General features: G+C 37.4%; 1 protein-coding gene across 2 annotated transcripts in view; it reads right to left on the bottom strand.

The window, feature by feature from the left end:
- Positions 1 to 16,371, bottom strand: part of DHX29 (DExH-box helicase 29) — a 30,793-nt gene that overhangs the window by 11,060 nt on the left and 3,362 nt on the right. For both annotated transcript variants that reach the window (XM_086866913.1, XM_086866914.1), the window contains exons 3-20: positions 15,017 to 15,130; positions 14,328 to 14,457; positions 13,810 to 13,952; positions 12,883 to 13,008; positions 12,296 to 12,422; positions 11,868 to 12,029; positions 10,301 to 10,466; positions 9,230 to 9,353; positions 8,243 to 8,839; positions 7,398 to 7,541; positions 7,127 to 7,303; positions 6,374 to 6,514; positions 4,927 to 5,071; positions 4,597 to 4,717; positions 3,628 to 3,712; positions 2,922 to 3,010; positions 2,226 to 2,354; positions 1,321 to 1,396 (exon numbers count right to left, since the gene is read on the bottom strand). In XM_086866913.1, the coding sequence (XP_086723039.1) occupies positions 1,321 to 1,396; positions 2,226 to 2,354; positions 2,922 to 3,010; positions 3,628 to 3,712; positions 4,597 to 4,717; positions 4,927 to 5,071; positions 6,374 to 6,514; positions 7,127 to 7,303; positions 7,398 to 7,541; positions 8,243 to 8,839; positions 9,230 to 9,353; positions 10,301 to 10,466; positions 11,868 to 12,029; positions 12,296 to 12,422; positions 12,883 to 13,008; positions 13,810 to 13,952; positions 14,328 to 14,457; positions 15,017 to 15,130 (2,796 nt within the window). The remainder of the gene's footprint in view (positions 1 to 1,320; positions 1,397 to 2,225; positions 2,355 to 2,921; positions 3,011 to 3,627; positions 3,713 to 4,596; positions 4,718 to 4,926; positions 5,072 to 6,373; positions 6,515 to 7,126; positions 7,304 to 7,397; positions 7,542 to 8,242; positions 8,840 to 9,229; positions 9,354 to 10,300; positions 10,467 to 11,867; positions 12,030 to 12,295; positions 12,423 to 12,882; positions 13,009 to 13,809; positions 13,953 to 14,327; positions 14,458 to 15,016; positions 15,131 to 16,371) is intronic.

Genomic DNA, 16,371 nt, shown 5'->3' with positions numbered 1-16,371 from the left:
CAACCCAGCACTTACTGCCACGTTGCTAGTTTTCCTATGCACATACTGAAGACATGGTAAGAGGTAGTGGAATTGCTCGCTTGAACAGAAATCAAGTAGAAGGCTATTTAACAGCTTAAAATTTTCACTCTGAGGCAAACTGGAATCATATAGTACACTATTCTCACTGAATAGCATGCTTGTATTTTACAGCAATCAAGTGTTGAGTTACCCCCTGACCTGTGTAAGAAGCCCCACAAAGTAACTGCATTGGATCAGGTCTGTTGTAACAAACCTTTTTAGCTACTAGGGATATAATTCCACAACAGGCAATAGTATGAAGGTGTCATTTCTCCAGAGGCATGCATAGTATTTTTAGCTAACAAGGTGTATTGGGCTTGTGTTGCCAGGTTTAGGTGAGTTTGGTGAGAAGCTGGGAGCAGCTTCCCCTACATCCAGCCAATGCCAGGTAGGCTCCAGGGCTGACCCACCATTGGCCAAGGCTGAGCAAATCGGTGATAGTGGTCATGCCTCCAGGAGAAGTTGCTGCACAGAAACAAATTGCAGCCAGAGAAGAATAGGTAAGAACAACTCTGAAGATGCCAAAATTAGTGAAGAAAGTAGTGGAGGAGGTCCTCCAGCTGCTGCAGCCCATGGTGAAGAAGGCTATTCCCCTGCAGCTCATAGAGGTCCGTGGTGGAGCCCACACTCATCTGGATGCCTGAAGGAGGATGTGACCCTGTGGGGAGCTCACACTGGAAGCTGGCAGGACCTGTGGCACCGTGAGAGGAGCTCGCACTGCAGCAGGTTTGCTGGCAGAACTTATGACCCTGAGGGAGACCCATGCTGGAGCAGTACATAAAGAACTGCAACCTGTGGGAAGGATTCACATTGCAGAAGCTTGTAAAGGACTTTCTCTGGTGGAAGGGAGCCCAAGCTGGAGCAAGGGAAGGAGTCTTCCCTTCCTCTGAGCCAGAAGCAGCAGCAGAAACAGTGTGATAAACTGACCAAAACTGCCCTTCCCATCTCCCTGTGCTGATGGAGGATAGGAGGTAGGGAGTTAGGAAATAAAGCTAAGCCCATGAAAGAGGGTTAGTTTTTACTTCCCATTAACCTAATGTTATAAATTCAATTGATTTCCACAAATAAAGTCTGTTTTTCCTGGTACAGCAACTGGTGAGTCATCTCTGCATCCTTATCTCTCTAACTGTGAGCCTTTTGTTATATTTTCTCTCCCATTCACCTGAGGAGGAGGGTGATAGAGGAGCTTTGGGGCCACCCAGGCCCAGCCACGGTCAACCGACCACACAAGGTTAGCAATACTAAAACCAAAAACCATACCATAACGTGAAGGCATAATTCCTCCAAAGGCACACGCAGTATTTCTGGAACAGAATATTCCATGAAACTTTCAAACCTGCAACATCATAAAAACACAGAAACATGTATCTTCAACTAAATCCTTGAGTTAAACTTGTAAATATGGTCATTCTTTGACCATTACATGGTCATTCTCTGCAGTTTTTCTCTTGAGGGGCAAGGAAGGGAGTAGCATGGGTAAGCCATGCATACTTTGAATTAAGGCATGTATTGTGGCTTGGAAAACAAGTTTTAGTCAGAGAGAGAAAGGCAGGAAACCCCAATTTTCAAAACAAGTTTGTAAAGTGCTTTCAAGCTGAAAAGTCTTTTATGGGACTAAAAGGCACACCTTATTGGTTATGTCAAAAGACTTAACCTTAATTGTTGCTTAGCTGAAAGTCATTTCAGACTTTCACAGAAGCAGGAAAAAGGTTATTCCACTACAGTAATAGAAACTAATTCTGCAGTACCCCCATCTCTTATCCACAGAGATTACCTTCTCAGAAACCTACAAATTTGTCTGATAAGAAATTCAAAGCTCAGCAGGTAAGGTTTGCACACATTTGATGTAAGCCAAACAGATTTTGTAAAAAATTGATGTTCTACAATTCCTTGTGCTGCACTTGTCCTTTAATTTTTAAAGAAAACATTATATAAATATTGAGAATAAAATTAACTTTTTTAAAAAGAGTGAAAGACATGGATGATATTCAAGACATATGATATTCAATATCAAGACATAATATTCAAATTCTTGTTTTGGTTTTTTTCCACTTTTCTGTGAATGAAGTGAAATAAAGTGAATTTCAACAAGAATTCTTGATTTTGCACAGAAAAAACAAGATGGTATCTATGTGATTTGCACAATTTTGCTAAGTTTACAATACCTCTCTCTCGTGTACATTCGGAAGCAGAAGCCATCCCTAACACGCCCAGCTCTTCCTTGTCGCTGCAGAGCACTAGCTTTACTAACAAATGTCTCTTCCAGGGAACTCATTTGACTGCTTTCATGATACCTTAAAAATTATAAAGCAGATTCAGATTTCAGAATTAAAATTTCCATGTGTCTACAACCTGAACACCAGCATACTGACAATGTATCTAATGAACAATTTTGAAAACCAAGCATATCTGGGAGGAACTGTGTATAATAAAACCTTAGATACAACTCACCAGTGGAAGTATAAATACTGGAAAATGAAAGCTTTATTATTTCATCTCCCTGGCAATTCAGAATAATTCTCACACATTGTGTAGGGATTTTTACATTTAAAGTGAACAAAAAATAACTTTTAAGAACAGAGATAGTATAAAAAATACTTCCTTTATTTCTATAACAGTTCTTAATCATAACTATCAATACATAACATCCATTATCTGTGAACTTTCCTTGTTCTTCTCACCATTTGAATCTCCAAATATACACCCTAAACCTGTACTGAAAAACTGCAAACTGTTAAATGAGCTCAGAACATTTCTGCATCAAGAACTCTAGTTTAATAAGGATATTACAAAATTCTTGCACTCCTATCCTCCAAATACTACAGTAGTCACAGTATGATTAATGAAAATCAAACTCTTACCTATTTTCCTTTGTTCTCCCAGTATCAATTACAAAGACAACATCTGGTATTGTGATACCCGTCTCTGCTATATTGGTTGCCAAAACAATCTGGAAAGAGTAATATAACAGAAGAATTGGAATGTCCAACAGGTTTCAACCTCTAAATCAGCATTACGGAGTAAGTCTGGTTAAGATTTTTTACCCAGCAGTGCTTCCTTAAATAATCTGACCAAAAAAAAAAAAAATAAAAGCTACATGACTTGGAAAATGGTCTGGTTTTCCACAAGGAGAGAATTTAAAAGCTAAGAAATAAATTCACATTCACATTTTGTTTTACAATCTATTAAAATTACTGGCTAATATCTGCCAAAATTGATCAATACTTAATTACAGAGTTGGTAGTAAATAAAATTGTATTTTTTCCTAGATAAAAGCCATAATTACTGGTAAGCAATATTTAAAATACAGGTAAGTAATAATTAAGGAAGTTTAATGAAAAATTTTAGGTTTAAAAATTTGTCCAATACTCTCAAGATTTTCACAGCATATTAGCTTCTACCCATTACAGACCAGCAAATTAAAAGAATTCTGCAAAGAATTGTTTCATTGCAGAGACGAAATTCTAGGAACACCTAGTTGTTGTTTAATTCTGTATGATATTTTAGCAATTCAGAGTTGCATCCACAGAAAATTTCTCTTTCATTTGTGAACTTGGTAAATATTACCTTTCTGATACCAAGAGGAGGTATTGTAAATGCAGCTGCTTGATCTTGAGTTGAAAGAACAGAATGTAAAGCTATCAATCTGTGCCTAGAACAAGAAATTATATTAATAAATACACATTTATCAAATAACATAGAATAAAAAAGTAAGACCAGCATGACAACATTTGGAGAAAGCAACTAGAATAGACAATCAAAAGAGTAAAACTTTGTGTGATTATGCATGAAAGTCTGTTCAATTGTTTACTTCAAGATACCAGCCTAGCAATAAAGGGAGCTAGGGGTTCATAAACTCAAGATTTTAAAATTGTGCTTCCAAGACAAGGACCATTACAAATACACGCAATTTTGAGTAATAAAGGCCTTCAGAGATGAGACAGCCACAGAGACGGGTACTTTCCTTCTCTTCAGGCCTTTACATCTCAGTCTACCAACAATTCTTAGATTTGACTGCAGCTGTGCCTTTTATGCAGTTGTACTGCTAACTTTTAGTTACTAAAGCAATAAATTTTGAAATCATCTATCACTACAACCCTAGGCCATTTCTCTTGGTAGATCCAGATGCTCTGAAGCTCTTCTCAGGAAGTAGTCACTTCCATATAAACAGTAAGCCACAGAAATCTGTATCCCAGGTATGGCAGCTTCCATACCCTAAGAAGTGGAAAAGAAGTAGTCAAGTGCTTTTGATTAAGCAAATTTGTTGAAGAATAAGATAGAAAATAATAAAATTTATCATACCATTCCTAAGCATCTGTCATTTTTGCTTGTGTAGCTTTTAGATTATAGTAGTAAAAGTACATTTGTATTGTAGCAAAAGCACATTTGTATTGCAGTGAAAGTATACTTATAGCACAATTAGCTCAGAGGTATAACTCTCACTTGCCTTTTACAAGAATGGCAAACCTTAATGAATATGTTTGTTGGCTTGTAACTTAGAGTATTAATTAACTTCATAAAAAATATCTGCATTACCTGTCATGCAAGTTAAATCTTCTGTCAGTTGAAATGAGATCATACAGCTGTTGGATATGAGCAAGACCTGGTAAGAAGATCAGCACAGCCCCTTCAATATTCTTGAACTGGGGACTTCTATCTGCAAAATTACAGCACAAGCATATAGTTAAAACAAATATGCACTGTGAACAGTTTCACATAAAAACATGAATGAATGCTAGACCCTTTGGTTAAGGCTTTTTAGGATCTTTCATGTAAGAATCAAGTACTTCATTATCACTAGAAAGCAGTGGAAAATAGGCCCAAAGGACAACCCCAGGTACATAAACTTAAGCGGACTAGAAGTACCTAAGTATGCAAGCAGCTCCAAAATAAGTTCAAGGTTGATCTTGTAAGGGTTCATGTATAAGATAGCCTGCTGTGTACGATTGCTGTACTTTGCATAGTAAGGAGCCAAATCGATACCAGATCCAGGCTGAATTGGGACATACTCCTAAAAAACAAGAGTAAGCAGAAAAAAAAAAATCACATTCTTAGCATTTTAGAAGAATGTAAAAGAGCAGAAGGTGAATTTGCCATTCACTTGAAACAGAGATTGGGATAAGAGAAATTTAACTAACTTCCCACCAAAACCTGTGTGAGTTAGATTAAATCACAACCACCTAAATAATGTGTAGGTACCCACAACTGTTAAATGACACTCCAGATTTAAAAAAAAAAAAAGTAAAAATTAAAGTCTGTCCAAGAAGTAAACAGGACCATATCTGACATTCAACTGGCATCAGTTCAAACTTGGATAATAAGATGTATACTCTTCTTTCTAAACTCCTACTTTGGGGTATAAGAAACTAGTTTCACCTTTTCCCTCTCCCTCACCTCACCCATCTCAACTAACGGTTGCAATGAAAATTAAGAATTAACTAGGTGGCAACTGCTGCAGGGTTTGGAACAGGAAAAATGAAGATTTAGCAGGAGAAACATACATTTGAATTTTCTCCAGATACCTTACATACATAGTTTCTAAGTTAAGTGGCACTGTTGTACACTATTTAATTGCTACTCAATACTCTTAAGGAAGCTTGACACCACATATCCCTCTGTACTGAAGGAAAACAATCAACAGAGTACACCAGACTATTTTTCAACACATATGTTTGATTGTAACAAGCTGAATTTTCAGATGTTTTGCAATGAAAGTTGGAGCAGACAGGTAACTTCCCAATATACAGTCTACATGAACAGCCTAAGCTGCCAAAGTCAGATGGAACTGACAGAATTTCTCCTTCAAGAGTTTTGATCCAAAAACACCTAAGAGCTATCATTGCAGAGTATCTATTGATTAACCATAACCTGTTAAACTAAAGAAGTCTTTACAACAGTCTCATATAAATCATCTCATTTAATATGCCAAGTTGGAGGATCTTGGGAGTTCTTCAGCTAAGACGGATATCGCCTTGTCTCTTCTGTTGTTAAGTTCACTATGTAGGAGATTTCTTTGGGGAAAAAAAATATAGTCTCCCTATGGCTGCTTATAGATCCAGAGCTGGTAATCTAAAGAGACCTCAATGTCAAGTACAGCAAAGTCAACACAGCTATATAGGAGTTGGAGCAACAATCAAAAGGGTGCAGCACTCATCATAAATATTAGTAGGAGCACCATGGTGCCTATTTTTTATAAACTGAAAGAATATTTGATATTCTAAAACCCAACCATATAAAACTCAAAGGAATCAAAATGATTAAATAATAAAAACCCCCCAGGGTTCCAAGACAAAACTAAAAATGCCTGTTTCACCTGGTGCTTTGTAGTGGTTCCTCCTTTACCAGTAATATTTATTGTTACTTCCTCCTCTTCCTCCAAGAACTTCTGACAATATTCTGAGTCTTTCTCCAAAACATAGCCAGTTGCTTCAATTACATCTTCAACATGGAAAACCTTTAGTGAAAATTCAAAGACAAAACACAAAGCATGTAAAAAACGAATCACTTTTGGTGAGAAAGCAACCTTTCTCACTTTTTAAGGCTTACATAACAAAGTTGAACATGGTATGCCTTAATGTTGTAATAAATCTTGCAAATTACAACTTAAACTGTCTTATGATTTTTTAAAATCTAATCTTAGATCTGCTACAAGTTTATTAATGGGCTTCTCCACCTGATCACTGCGCAACCTTTACCATAGCCTATATAGCCTGCACAAAAAAACAGTGACAAAGTTACAGGGGGTGTGGGAGGAATTCTTTAATGCTTTCCTTTCTACCTAGGTTGAACAGAGAAAAATCAAAGTGTTACTGATGGACTGACTGTAATCAATACAGTCAAAATAGTACAAAAAATAGTACAGCTATGTACTCCAAAGCCCTGAAGCTATTCTATATTTTCATAAAAGATAAAGGACTGTAAGTCCTTGAAATAGCTATTTTAAGATCTCTATTATTGGTTTAAAAAAAAAAAAGTGATATAGATATGTTGCCTATATACTAACCAGGCAAACCCCATATACATACATATGAAGTGTCTTGCATAGTCAAAATAAACATCTACCTACCTCAACTGGATAGCTCCTCCCTGAGATCCTTAGAATGGGACAGTGTGAGAAATAGCTGGAAAACTTCTCACTGTCTACAGTGGCGCTCATTAAAATCAGGTGCAGGTCTGCACGCTTATGCAAGATCTCTCTCAGAATAACTAGCAAAAAATCAGACTGGACACTTCTTTCATGTACCTAGAATTAGAAAAACAGATCTATAGCAAAAATTTAGTACAGGTCAAGGTCCAGAATAACTGTAATTTCTGAAAAATAGTAAAGAACTGATAACCTCATCTACAATAATATGAGATATACTTGACAGGAGACCATCTTCTTGAAGTTTACGAAGCAGGACACCTGTTGTACAGTACAGCAGTCTGGTGGCTTCTCCTGTTCTTGATTCCATACGAATCTGATATCCACACAGGGAATTCTTAAAAAAAATAAATTAAACATAAAGAATGACTTAAAATAACATACAAGCTAACAGTATTCAAAATTAAGTAAAACTTAGTGGCTGTCAGATTCCGACACCACACAAGTGTTAATTAAGTTGTAGAGTGAATGACTGCCACGCTTCCATACAAGTGCTTTGCTTTGCTAAGAAAGGAAGAGTACATGAAATTTATCCAAAGTGGCAAAGAGCTGGTAAAATCAGGATTGTTTTTAGGACTGTTTGACAATTTCAAAAATATTTTTGCATTAATTACCATAACAAATACAGGACTTAAGCTTTCTTCAAATAAAATAACTAATGTTGGAAAGAGCCTCTCTCAAAGCATGGCCTCACTCAAGGCCGGACTGGATTGCTCAGAGCCTTATTCAGGGGACTTTGCTTCATCCCTGGTGACAGTGATGCAACAGTCCCTAGGCAATCTAATCTTTGACCGTTCCAGCTAAGAAACACTAGTGGCTTTACATAAGCCACTGAAGATTTTAAAAATCATAAATGGATACCTTCAGGTTCACAGGTGACAAGACAAAAAGAAACAACCTGCATACCAAGAAGTTCTTTTCAAGAGAAAATAACATCTAATTGTTTGGGTATATAAGGAAAAATGTCCTCACTTTTTGTAAACAATCCAGCCCCCTGTATTTGATCATGACATGCAAAGGAATTAAGACACTTCTTACTTTTCCTCCTGGTCCTGATTCGCAGCCCAGCTCTTCACAAACCCTTGTTGCCAGACTCACTGCTGAGATTCTTCGGGGTTGTGTGCAAACAACATTGCACTTTTTTGATCCTTCGTCTAGCAGCAAGTCTTCTAACAAGAAATGAGGCACCTGGGTACTCTTCCCACTGCCTGTTTCACCAGCGACAACAACTACTCGATGTTTTTTGAGAGTTTCTACAATCGAGTATCTGTGCTTAAACACAGGTAACTCCTGTCTCTCTTTCAGAAGCCTCTGGTACCTAGAGGAACTCTGCAGCTTCTTAAACAAAATCCTTGAAGGTTCCAAATTATCTGCATCTGAGGTCTCAAGGGAGAGACTTCTGATGTCCTCATCAGAAACTAAGTTTTCCCAGGAATCTTCAGGACCCTCAGACAGTTTTGGCTGGTTTTCAGACTGTAGCTGTTGTTGCTGTTTGAGTTTATTTAACAATTTAGCAATAAAGGTATCACGTGGCTTGTTGGTTTCTATCTTGCTTTCTTCTTCCTTTTTCTTTTCAATATCCCTCCATTCTAGCCAGACATCTCGATAGGTAGGAGGAAGCAACTGATGAACTGACTTCAGGAGCAAAAAGCAGAAAAAAATTACATTAGGTACTACTTATTAGTATCACTAATATTTTATGTGCAAACAAACTTGGAAGATTTGACAAAAAATAAGTAGGAAACCATTCTAGAAGCAGAAATTATGAAAGCAGTCATATAAATATCAAGAATGCATCTTCATTTTCAATTTGCTTTCAGTTTTTAGAAGACTGAAAGTAGTTTTTTCAAAAAATATCACCTCTGTATGCTGCAACGCATACGCACAATTAGACAAAATCTAACAAATCTGTAACAGAAGCAAAGAATTTAATGGGAAATACTACATGAAGCTACTTTTGGAACTTCAGAAAAAGTGCAGAGGCAGATTTGAAGCCAAGAACAGAAATACTGCTCAGAAACTTACCTGTCCTTTAGTTAAATGGTAGAGTGCCAAAGTAGCAGCTAGATGTTGTGCTTGCATACTGTCTTCTGTTACGATTGTAGGACACATTGCCATTACATCATCTGATGACTTGATAATCCTGACCCTTAAAGAAAAATTTCAAAAGTAGTTATCAGAATTTTTTGCAACCGATACATGACGTAACATTTTTCAGCAAATATTCCAGCAGAGAATTTGTGGGGCTTTTTTTCTCTTCACAAACATCTCCATTTTCTTCAATGCAGAAGTGTTTATATACATACAGATCACCACCAAGGATAAGCACCGTTGAAGAAAGACTCAGTTTGTGTGTTTGTAAGTATTAAGGATAGATCAAGATGACATTTAATGACCTACTTAAGATACAAACGTCTGTTTAACAGATAAACAGCAGTCAGAGCAGCAGCCAAATTTCCCATATTCTTAGGGATGGCAATCTGTTAGTAGTTTTTAGCCTGAGCAAGAAAACAAGCTCTTTTACTTGGTTCCTCCAAGAAATATTGCTTATTTATAACTTCATTCACACATAGTAATACTCTACTCTACAGCTCTGTGTTTTAGACTTGATTTCCTAAAAGAAATTTAAAAGTAAGATACTGCAATGTTTTGCCCATAGATTTATGATTGTTTTGATACCAATTTTTAACTTTCACTTTATTTTAAACAGTTTCCAGAGGGGTTTGGGTATTCATAAACTTAAATCTCTGATTTAATATGTTACCTTGAATAAGAATACCAAACATAAATTGCTCAAATCTATCTCACAGGGCTGCTTCAGACTAATATTTTATTCAGCAGTACACAAATAAAAAACCTTTATCATCCATGCTTCATGGGATCATTCACTAGAATCTTATTTTTGTGATTTTTCTCTGGGCCAAGCATCACTTCTGGCGAGCTATCAAGAGTAAAGTACCTCCCTGATGGACTAAAAAAGGGTTTGGGTAAACACACTATATCAATATAAAACTCTATCAACAAGAAACAATTGACTAGAATGTTTATTTCCAAATCAACCAATAGGCAACTGTAAAGATTACAGGAAATACATACCTACATTTCCAATATTTTCCAACAGGAATTTTTTCAAAAGCAGGATTTGGGCTCTTTGGAAAATTCTTCCTGCACCAGTCAATCAAAAACTGTTTTGGAGATTTACCAGTCCAGCTTCGAGCACTATAATCAAAATTTCTTATATCTAGTGGATCCCTTTTTTTCACTGCAGGAGCAGAAAAACACATTTTAAATCCTCCTAAAGTCTATTTTACATTCCTTTGAAATAATTTTTACCTTTTATTCACATGTATTTAACTAGACAGCACAATTTTCTGAAATATTTTGTAGATACACAGGTATTGATGATACATGACAGAAGCTTCTGCTTTTCCTACAGAAGTATCTGGCAAAAGATTAATGACAGTATTTTGTTATCTTTGATCAGCCAATATTTTTAGAAGTTTAATTAAAGTTTGATTATTACAAAATACTTTAACTGTTTGAAAGCTTACAATTAAAACAGTTTAAAAATATGAGAATGCAACTGAAACAGACATTAGCCCTACAACTGAAAAGAAATCTAATTTTTAAGACATGACAGCGTGACAAAAACAGATTTTGATGTAATCTGCTAAAACAAGTACAGTTCCTTTAAAGTCAGCTTGGTCAGTGAGACAGACTGTTTGCTGATGACACTGAGTTGGGCGGGAGTGCTGCTCTGCTGGAAGGCTCTGCAGAAGGATTTGGACAGGCTGGATCATGGGCTGAGACCAGTGGTGTGAGGCTCACCAAGGCCCAGTGCTGGCTCCTGCCCTTGGGTCACACCAACCCCAGGCAGTGCCACAGGCTGGGGCAGAGTGGCTGGAAAGGACCTGGGGGTGCTGGTGACAGCAGCTGAACATGAGCCAGGCTGTGCCCAGGTGGCCAAGAAGGCCAATGGCATCCTGGCCTGGCTCAGCAATAGTGTGGCCAGCAGGAGCAGGGCAGGGATTGTCCCCCTGTCCTGGGCACTGGTGAGGCCACACCTGGAGTGCTGTGTCCAGTTCTGGGCCCTGACTGCAGGAAAGACACTGAGAGGCTGGAGTGAGTCCAGAGAAGGGCAGGGGAGCTGGGGCAGGGTCTGGAGCACAAGTGTTGTGAGGAGCAGCTGAGGAAGTTGGGGGTGTTTAGTCTGGAGAAAAGAAGGCTGGCTCCCTACAATTGCCTGAAAGGAGATTGTGGTCAGGTGGGGGGTCAGCCTTTTCCCCCAGGCAACAAGTGACACATCAATCTGCTTCAGGGGAGGTTCAGGCTAGACATTGGGAGGCATTTATTCACTGAAAGGGTTGTTAGGCATTGGACTGGGCTGCCCAAGGAGGTGTTGGAGTCACCATCCCTGGAGGTGTTTAAGGAGTAACTGGACTGTGCACCCAGTGACATGGTCTAGAGGACATGGTGGTGTTTGGTCACAGGCTGGACTCAACTTCAGAGGTCTTTTCAAACTAATTGGTTCTGTGGTAGTCCACCTTTTCCCACAATCAGAGCTTGCTCACTCAGCACTGCAAACCTAGAGAAACAAGAACTAATTCTGGAAATTTGTGGTATGATTCAAGTTTGAATCATCACTGAACTACTTTCAACGCACCTTTGTCTTCCTTTGCAGCACCATCAGGTTTTTCAAGTAAGCTCAAATCCAAAGTGGTTTCTTGAGGTTGAGGTGAGGGAGTTTTTTTCTTTTCACTTTGCTGTTGGTTTGAAATCTTTATAGCTGGATTAAATACTGGATGTTCCTCAAGTACAGCCATTTCTGTCAGAGAGAATATAACTTATACCCACCAACTGCTTAAAAATCAGCTTAATTAATTCATAGTGAGTACCCAAAACCAGAATTAGTGAAATGTTACTGCATTTCTGGAATTTGTCTGGGAAAGAACAGATTCAGAAAAGCCTTCACTTCACAGAGTGGCATAAAATACAATGAAATTATCCTTGATTAAACCTGACTCCAAGATTTAATTGCCCAACAAACGTGCGGGACAGAAAATAAAACACAGGTAACTTGCATAGCTCTACCTTGCTGAATTCTTCTTATTTTTTCTTGTGCTGCCTTCTGTCCTTGCTTGTCCTTGTCTTGCTTGGAGATGCTTGCTTGTTCTTTTGCTTCTGAAAGCTTGGCAGACAGATGTACATACCTCTCATTCTATTTCAAACAGAATTATAAATTGCAAGTTAAGTATGGTATGCTTGTCACCTTCAATGATAATACATAAAGTGCATAAGAAAGTGCAGGTTTTTTATCCTTTATACCAAGCTTATACAATGGAGAAACAATGAGTTTTTATTTAACTAACAGTCAAGACCTCCCACAATTTGATAGTAACTCACACAATCTCAGAAATGTATTTTAAATTTTTCTTTACAGCATATTACATTCAACATTTTGAACGCAATATGAGTAATACGGGAAAGGAAAAGCAACTTAGAAAAGAAGCTTCAACAGATTTTCCTTCAGTAGCTTGATACATTACTGGTAACATAGAAAAAGTTTTCAATCCCCAATTTGTAACACACAGATTTGTAACAAACCGATCCACCACAGGCACATGTACCAGGCATATCAGTTTTCAGACAGACTTCTATGAAGCATTATTCTGTCTTACTGGGTCAAATTTTTCTTCATCTGTCTCTTTCACAGACTCATCCTTCTCTTCATCACTTTGTTGCTCGGCGTATCGCAAAATCCATTCCTTCATAGTCAATTCTTTCTCTTTCCTCACATTCATTTCCTACGAAGAGCAATATAAGTTAAAAGTAATGATAAAGTACGTGAAAGCAATGGTTTTTTCCTCCAGTACCCAGGAACTACTGTCAAAATTTTATATATAAAAAATATATGTATACATACAATAAGAAAAAAGGAACCAAGCTTTCCCAACAAGGGTGAATATCCCACTATCCACAATTTGCAGGGAATATTTTTGTTTTCTAACTTAGGACTCAATAACCACAGAAATTAGAACACTGACAGTACATAGGCAGACTTAAGCCCTCATAAGTCATATAGAGTGCCACATGAACATAAACAGAATAAACCTATTATAGGCTAAAATGAAGAACTTAAGCTACTGAATCATAGAATGATTTGCATTGGGAGGGACCTTAGAGGTCATCTAGTTCCAACCTCCGCCGCTATAGGCTGGGACAACTCCCACTAGAGCAGGTTGCTCAGAGCCCCATCCAACCTGGCCTTAAGCACTGCCAGGAATGGGGTATCAACAGCTGCTCTGGGCAACCTCTTCCAGTATCTCATCAACCTCACAGAAAATAATTTCTTCCTAATACCTGATCTAAATATCATGAGATTCTCTGTGTTTTACCACGAAAATGAACTATGAAGGACCTTCTAGACTCCACAGGAAAAACACCTTCAAATTACTATTCCACGAAAATTAAAATGCAGGTGACAATTATTATCACAAGCTTTCCACATCAGTGCTGGAAATCAATGCAACTCCTGTATTTTAGACAGTTTTGCTCTTTCTTCCCCCCACCACCCCAAGTAACCACAAATTAGATTTTCAGATTACCTTAGTTTCAGGGCCATTTTCTTTCTTTTTATTATCTTCCAGGTGAGGTGGTACTCGGCGTTGTGACAAAGCAGAAAAAAATTTTGCTCTAGGTTTCTGTTGCTGTTCTTCAAATTGCTGGCTAAAACCTTCAGGCAAGGCATCTTCAAAATAAAAAAACCCAAAACTTGTCACAGAAAATATCAATAATAATTACAGAAAAACATTTTAAACTGTGTTGGGAAACAACTAGAAGAACACAAAATTAAATAAAAATTACGCTTTAGTATTTATGTAAGATAGTATATTTGATGGTGGGACTTCCACAGAAGTCTAAGTGTAGTAACAGGAAGACCACAAGACTTCATACACTAAAATATCCCAGAATCAGTCAGCTGTGCATCTAAGAGAGGAACACTGTTGCAACTGTTAGTCTTAGAGGAACATTGTATTTAATTGTTATTATGAAGTTGTAATGCTACTGCTTAGCAAATCCTATTTCTCTTCTGTCAAAAACTATATTCTGTCACCACACTCACCATTGGGAAGGTTTAAACAAAGCCAATCAAGCGCAGAGTGGAGATCACCACCATATAGAAGTGTATTTTTCATTGCTTCTTCAATGTGCTCAGTCTTAAAAGAGAACTTTTGTAAAGCCATGTAAACATCCTATAAATAAGAGAGACAATAAAGATTACAATTTAATCTAGGAATCTAATATAGGCTTGCAAAATTCTATTTCCCACATATCAGAAAGCCAGAATTAAACAGAGATAAAAAACATCAATTGCATTTAAGCAGAAAATTCTGTTTTGCAGAATTCATAATATTTTATTTTTAAGTATGCATGCATAGGTATAAATAAATCTACATTCCTGCCTCTCTACACAATGTATTTTATAGGTAAATAAAGACATACCTGCAATTTTCCAGGTATATGGAGTCAAAAATGTAGGAAACATTCAGATTAAGTACCATTCCTCTATCTTGTTTGAAAGGTCTTGATTTTAGTTCCTGAATCCATAAAGATATGTCTTTCCTAGTAAGCATACTCCTTGATTTTACTGACTAATCATTAATGTAACAACTGAAAAGCATGATGTATTGGCTTGTACTGCACACAGTACAAGCAAATTGTGTAATGCATGCAAGTGTAATATGACACTTGATAAAACCTACAAAAGATAAACTTTAAATAAAAAATGGAAAATAAAATTTTGAACTGTACCTGTAGTTTCTTTGCAGTTAATCTTTTGGAAATTATTCCTTTGTCATCATTTTGGTTTTTATGGTTATTAATCACATCAATAATTCTTTTCTCCAAATTACCATTTATTGTTACCTGCAATGAAAAAAGGAGTTGGTAGAAGGTAAATATTGAAAGTTTTTATGCTTTTCACGACAAAGCATGTCACAAGGCAGAAAGTTCAAATTCCATTTTTTCATTGCCATTCAAATTCCAATTTTTCAAGCTTAAACATCTTATGTTTAAGCTTGAAAAATTGTGACTTAAACATCTCTTACGTAAAGGACACTTCCTTTTCTTCCACAGGCTATATGCTTTTACTTGAAATAGAAGAGTTCATTACTTATTACTAAGAAAGTCCATTTACATTTTCAAGGAAATTTAGTATGCTGAGGGAGATACTGTAAGTAAATTAAAACAAAATTCTACCAAAAAAAACAAGGCTTTTTCCTCTGTTCATATAAAATAATTTGATCATCAAGATGCAATCTGTGATATTCTCCTGCCAAAACACCTTTAAAAACAAATTTAATATAATAATTCTAATATTTGAAACTTCCAAAATATGAACGAAGCTTCAGTTGCTACTAAGTTTGTTATGTAACAATCTATCTCCTTTCTCTGACAGGAAGAAAGATCCATATACACAGCAGAAGCGCAGACTTAACTCTCAAGATAGTCTAGCGTGGAAAGCACTATTTGTTATTTAAAAAAGACATTATCTTATGTAGCATTCCGGGGTTGCAGGATCATGTCCAGGGAGGCTACAGTTACCAGTGACCGACATGGGACTCAACCAGACAAGCTTCTGGTCAGGAAACCATTTATTCATCACAGGGACAAACTCAGCTTAGATCAGAGACAGAGAGCCCCAAACAGAGGCAGGATGATGGGTTTTGTGGGACAGAACCTGGGGGGACTTTAAGGTCGCGGTCTAATAGGAGCAGAGCAAGGGAGAAACCCCAGGGGCACAAACCCAATCAGAACTCCCTGGACTGCCACCCCCACAGGGTGCAGGGTCCAGAATGGGGCAACTCTTCCTGCGCTCACAGGGCCCACCCCCGCGGCAGAGGAATGGAATTCCCTCTTCCTGGGCTTCAAAGCCAAGCCTCTCATTTTAACAATCCTTATCTGAAACTAAATCTTTGCCTCCCTGGGCGGGGGGCACTTCACAGTCCTACCTAAATAGGGTAATTTACACCTATTTCTTAAAGGACACTTAAAACCCTGAACAAAATCAAACTCTAAATGATCAATTGTCTCATACATCAATGCAGTTTTCATGCACAATATAATACTGAAAAAGACCTGAAGAATTATTTACTCAGCTAAAGCAG

This window comes from Cyanistes caeruleus, chromosome Z, assembly GCF_971803275.1.
Source record: "Cyanistes caeruleus chromosome Z, bCyaCae1.hap1.1, whole genome shotgun sequence".
In the NCBI taxonomy this organism is placed as follows: domain Eukaryota; kingdom Metazoa; phylum Chordata; class Aves; order Passeriformes; family Paridae; genus Cyanistes; species Cyanistes caeruleus.
Note: the sequence above shows the minus strand (reverse complement) of the source record. Positions and strands in the feature narration are given on the sequence as shown.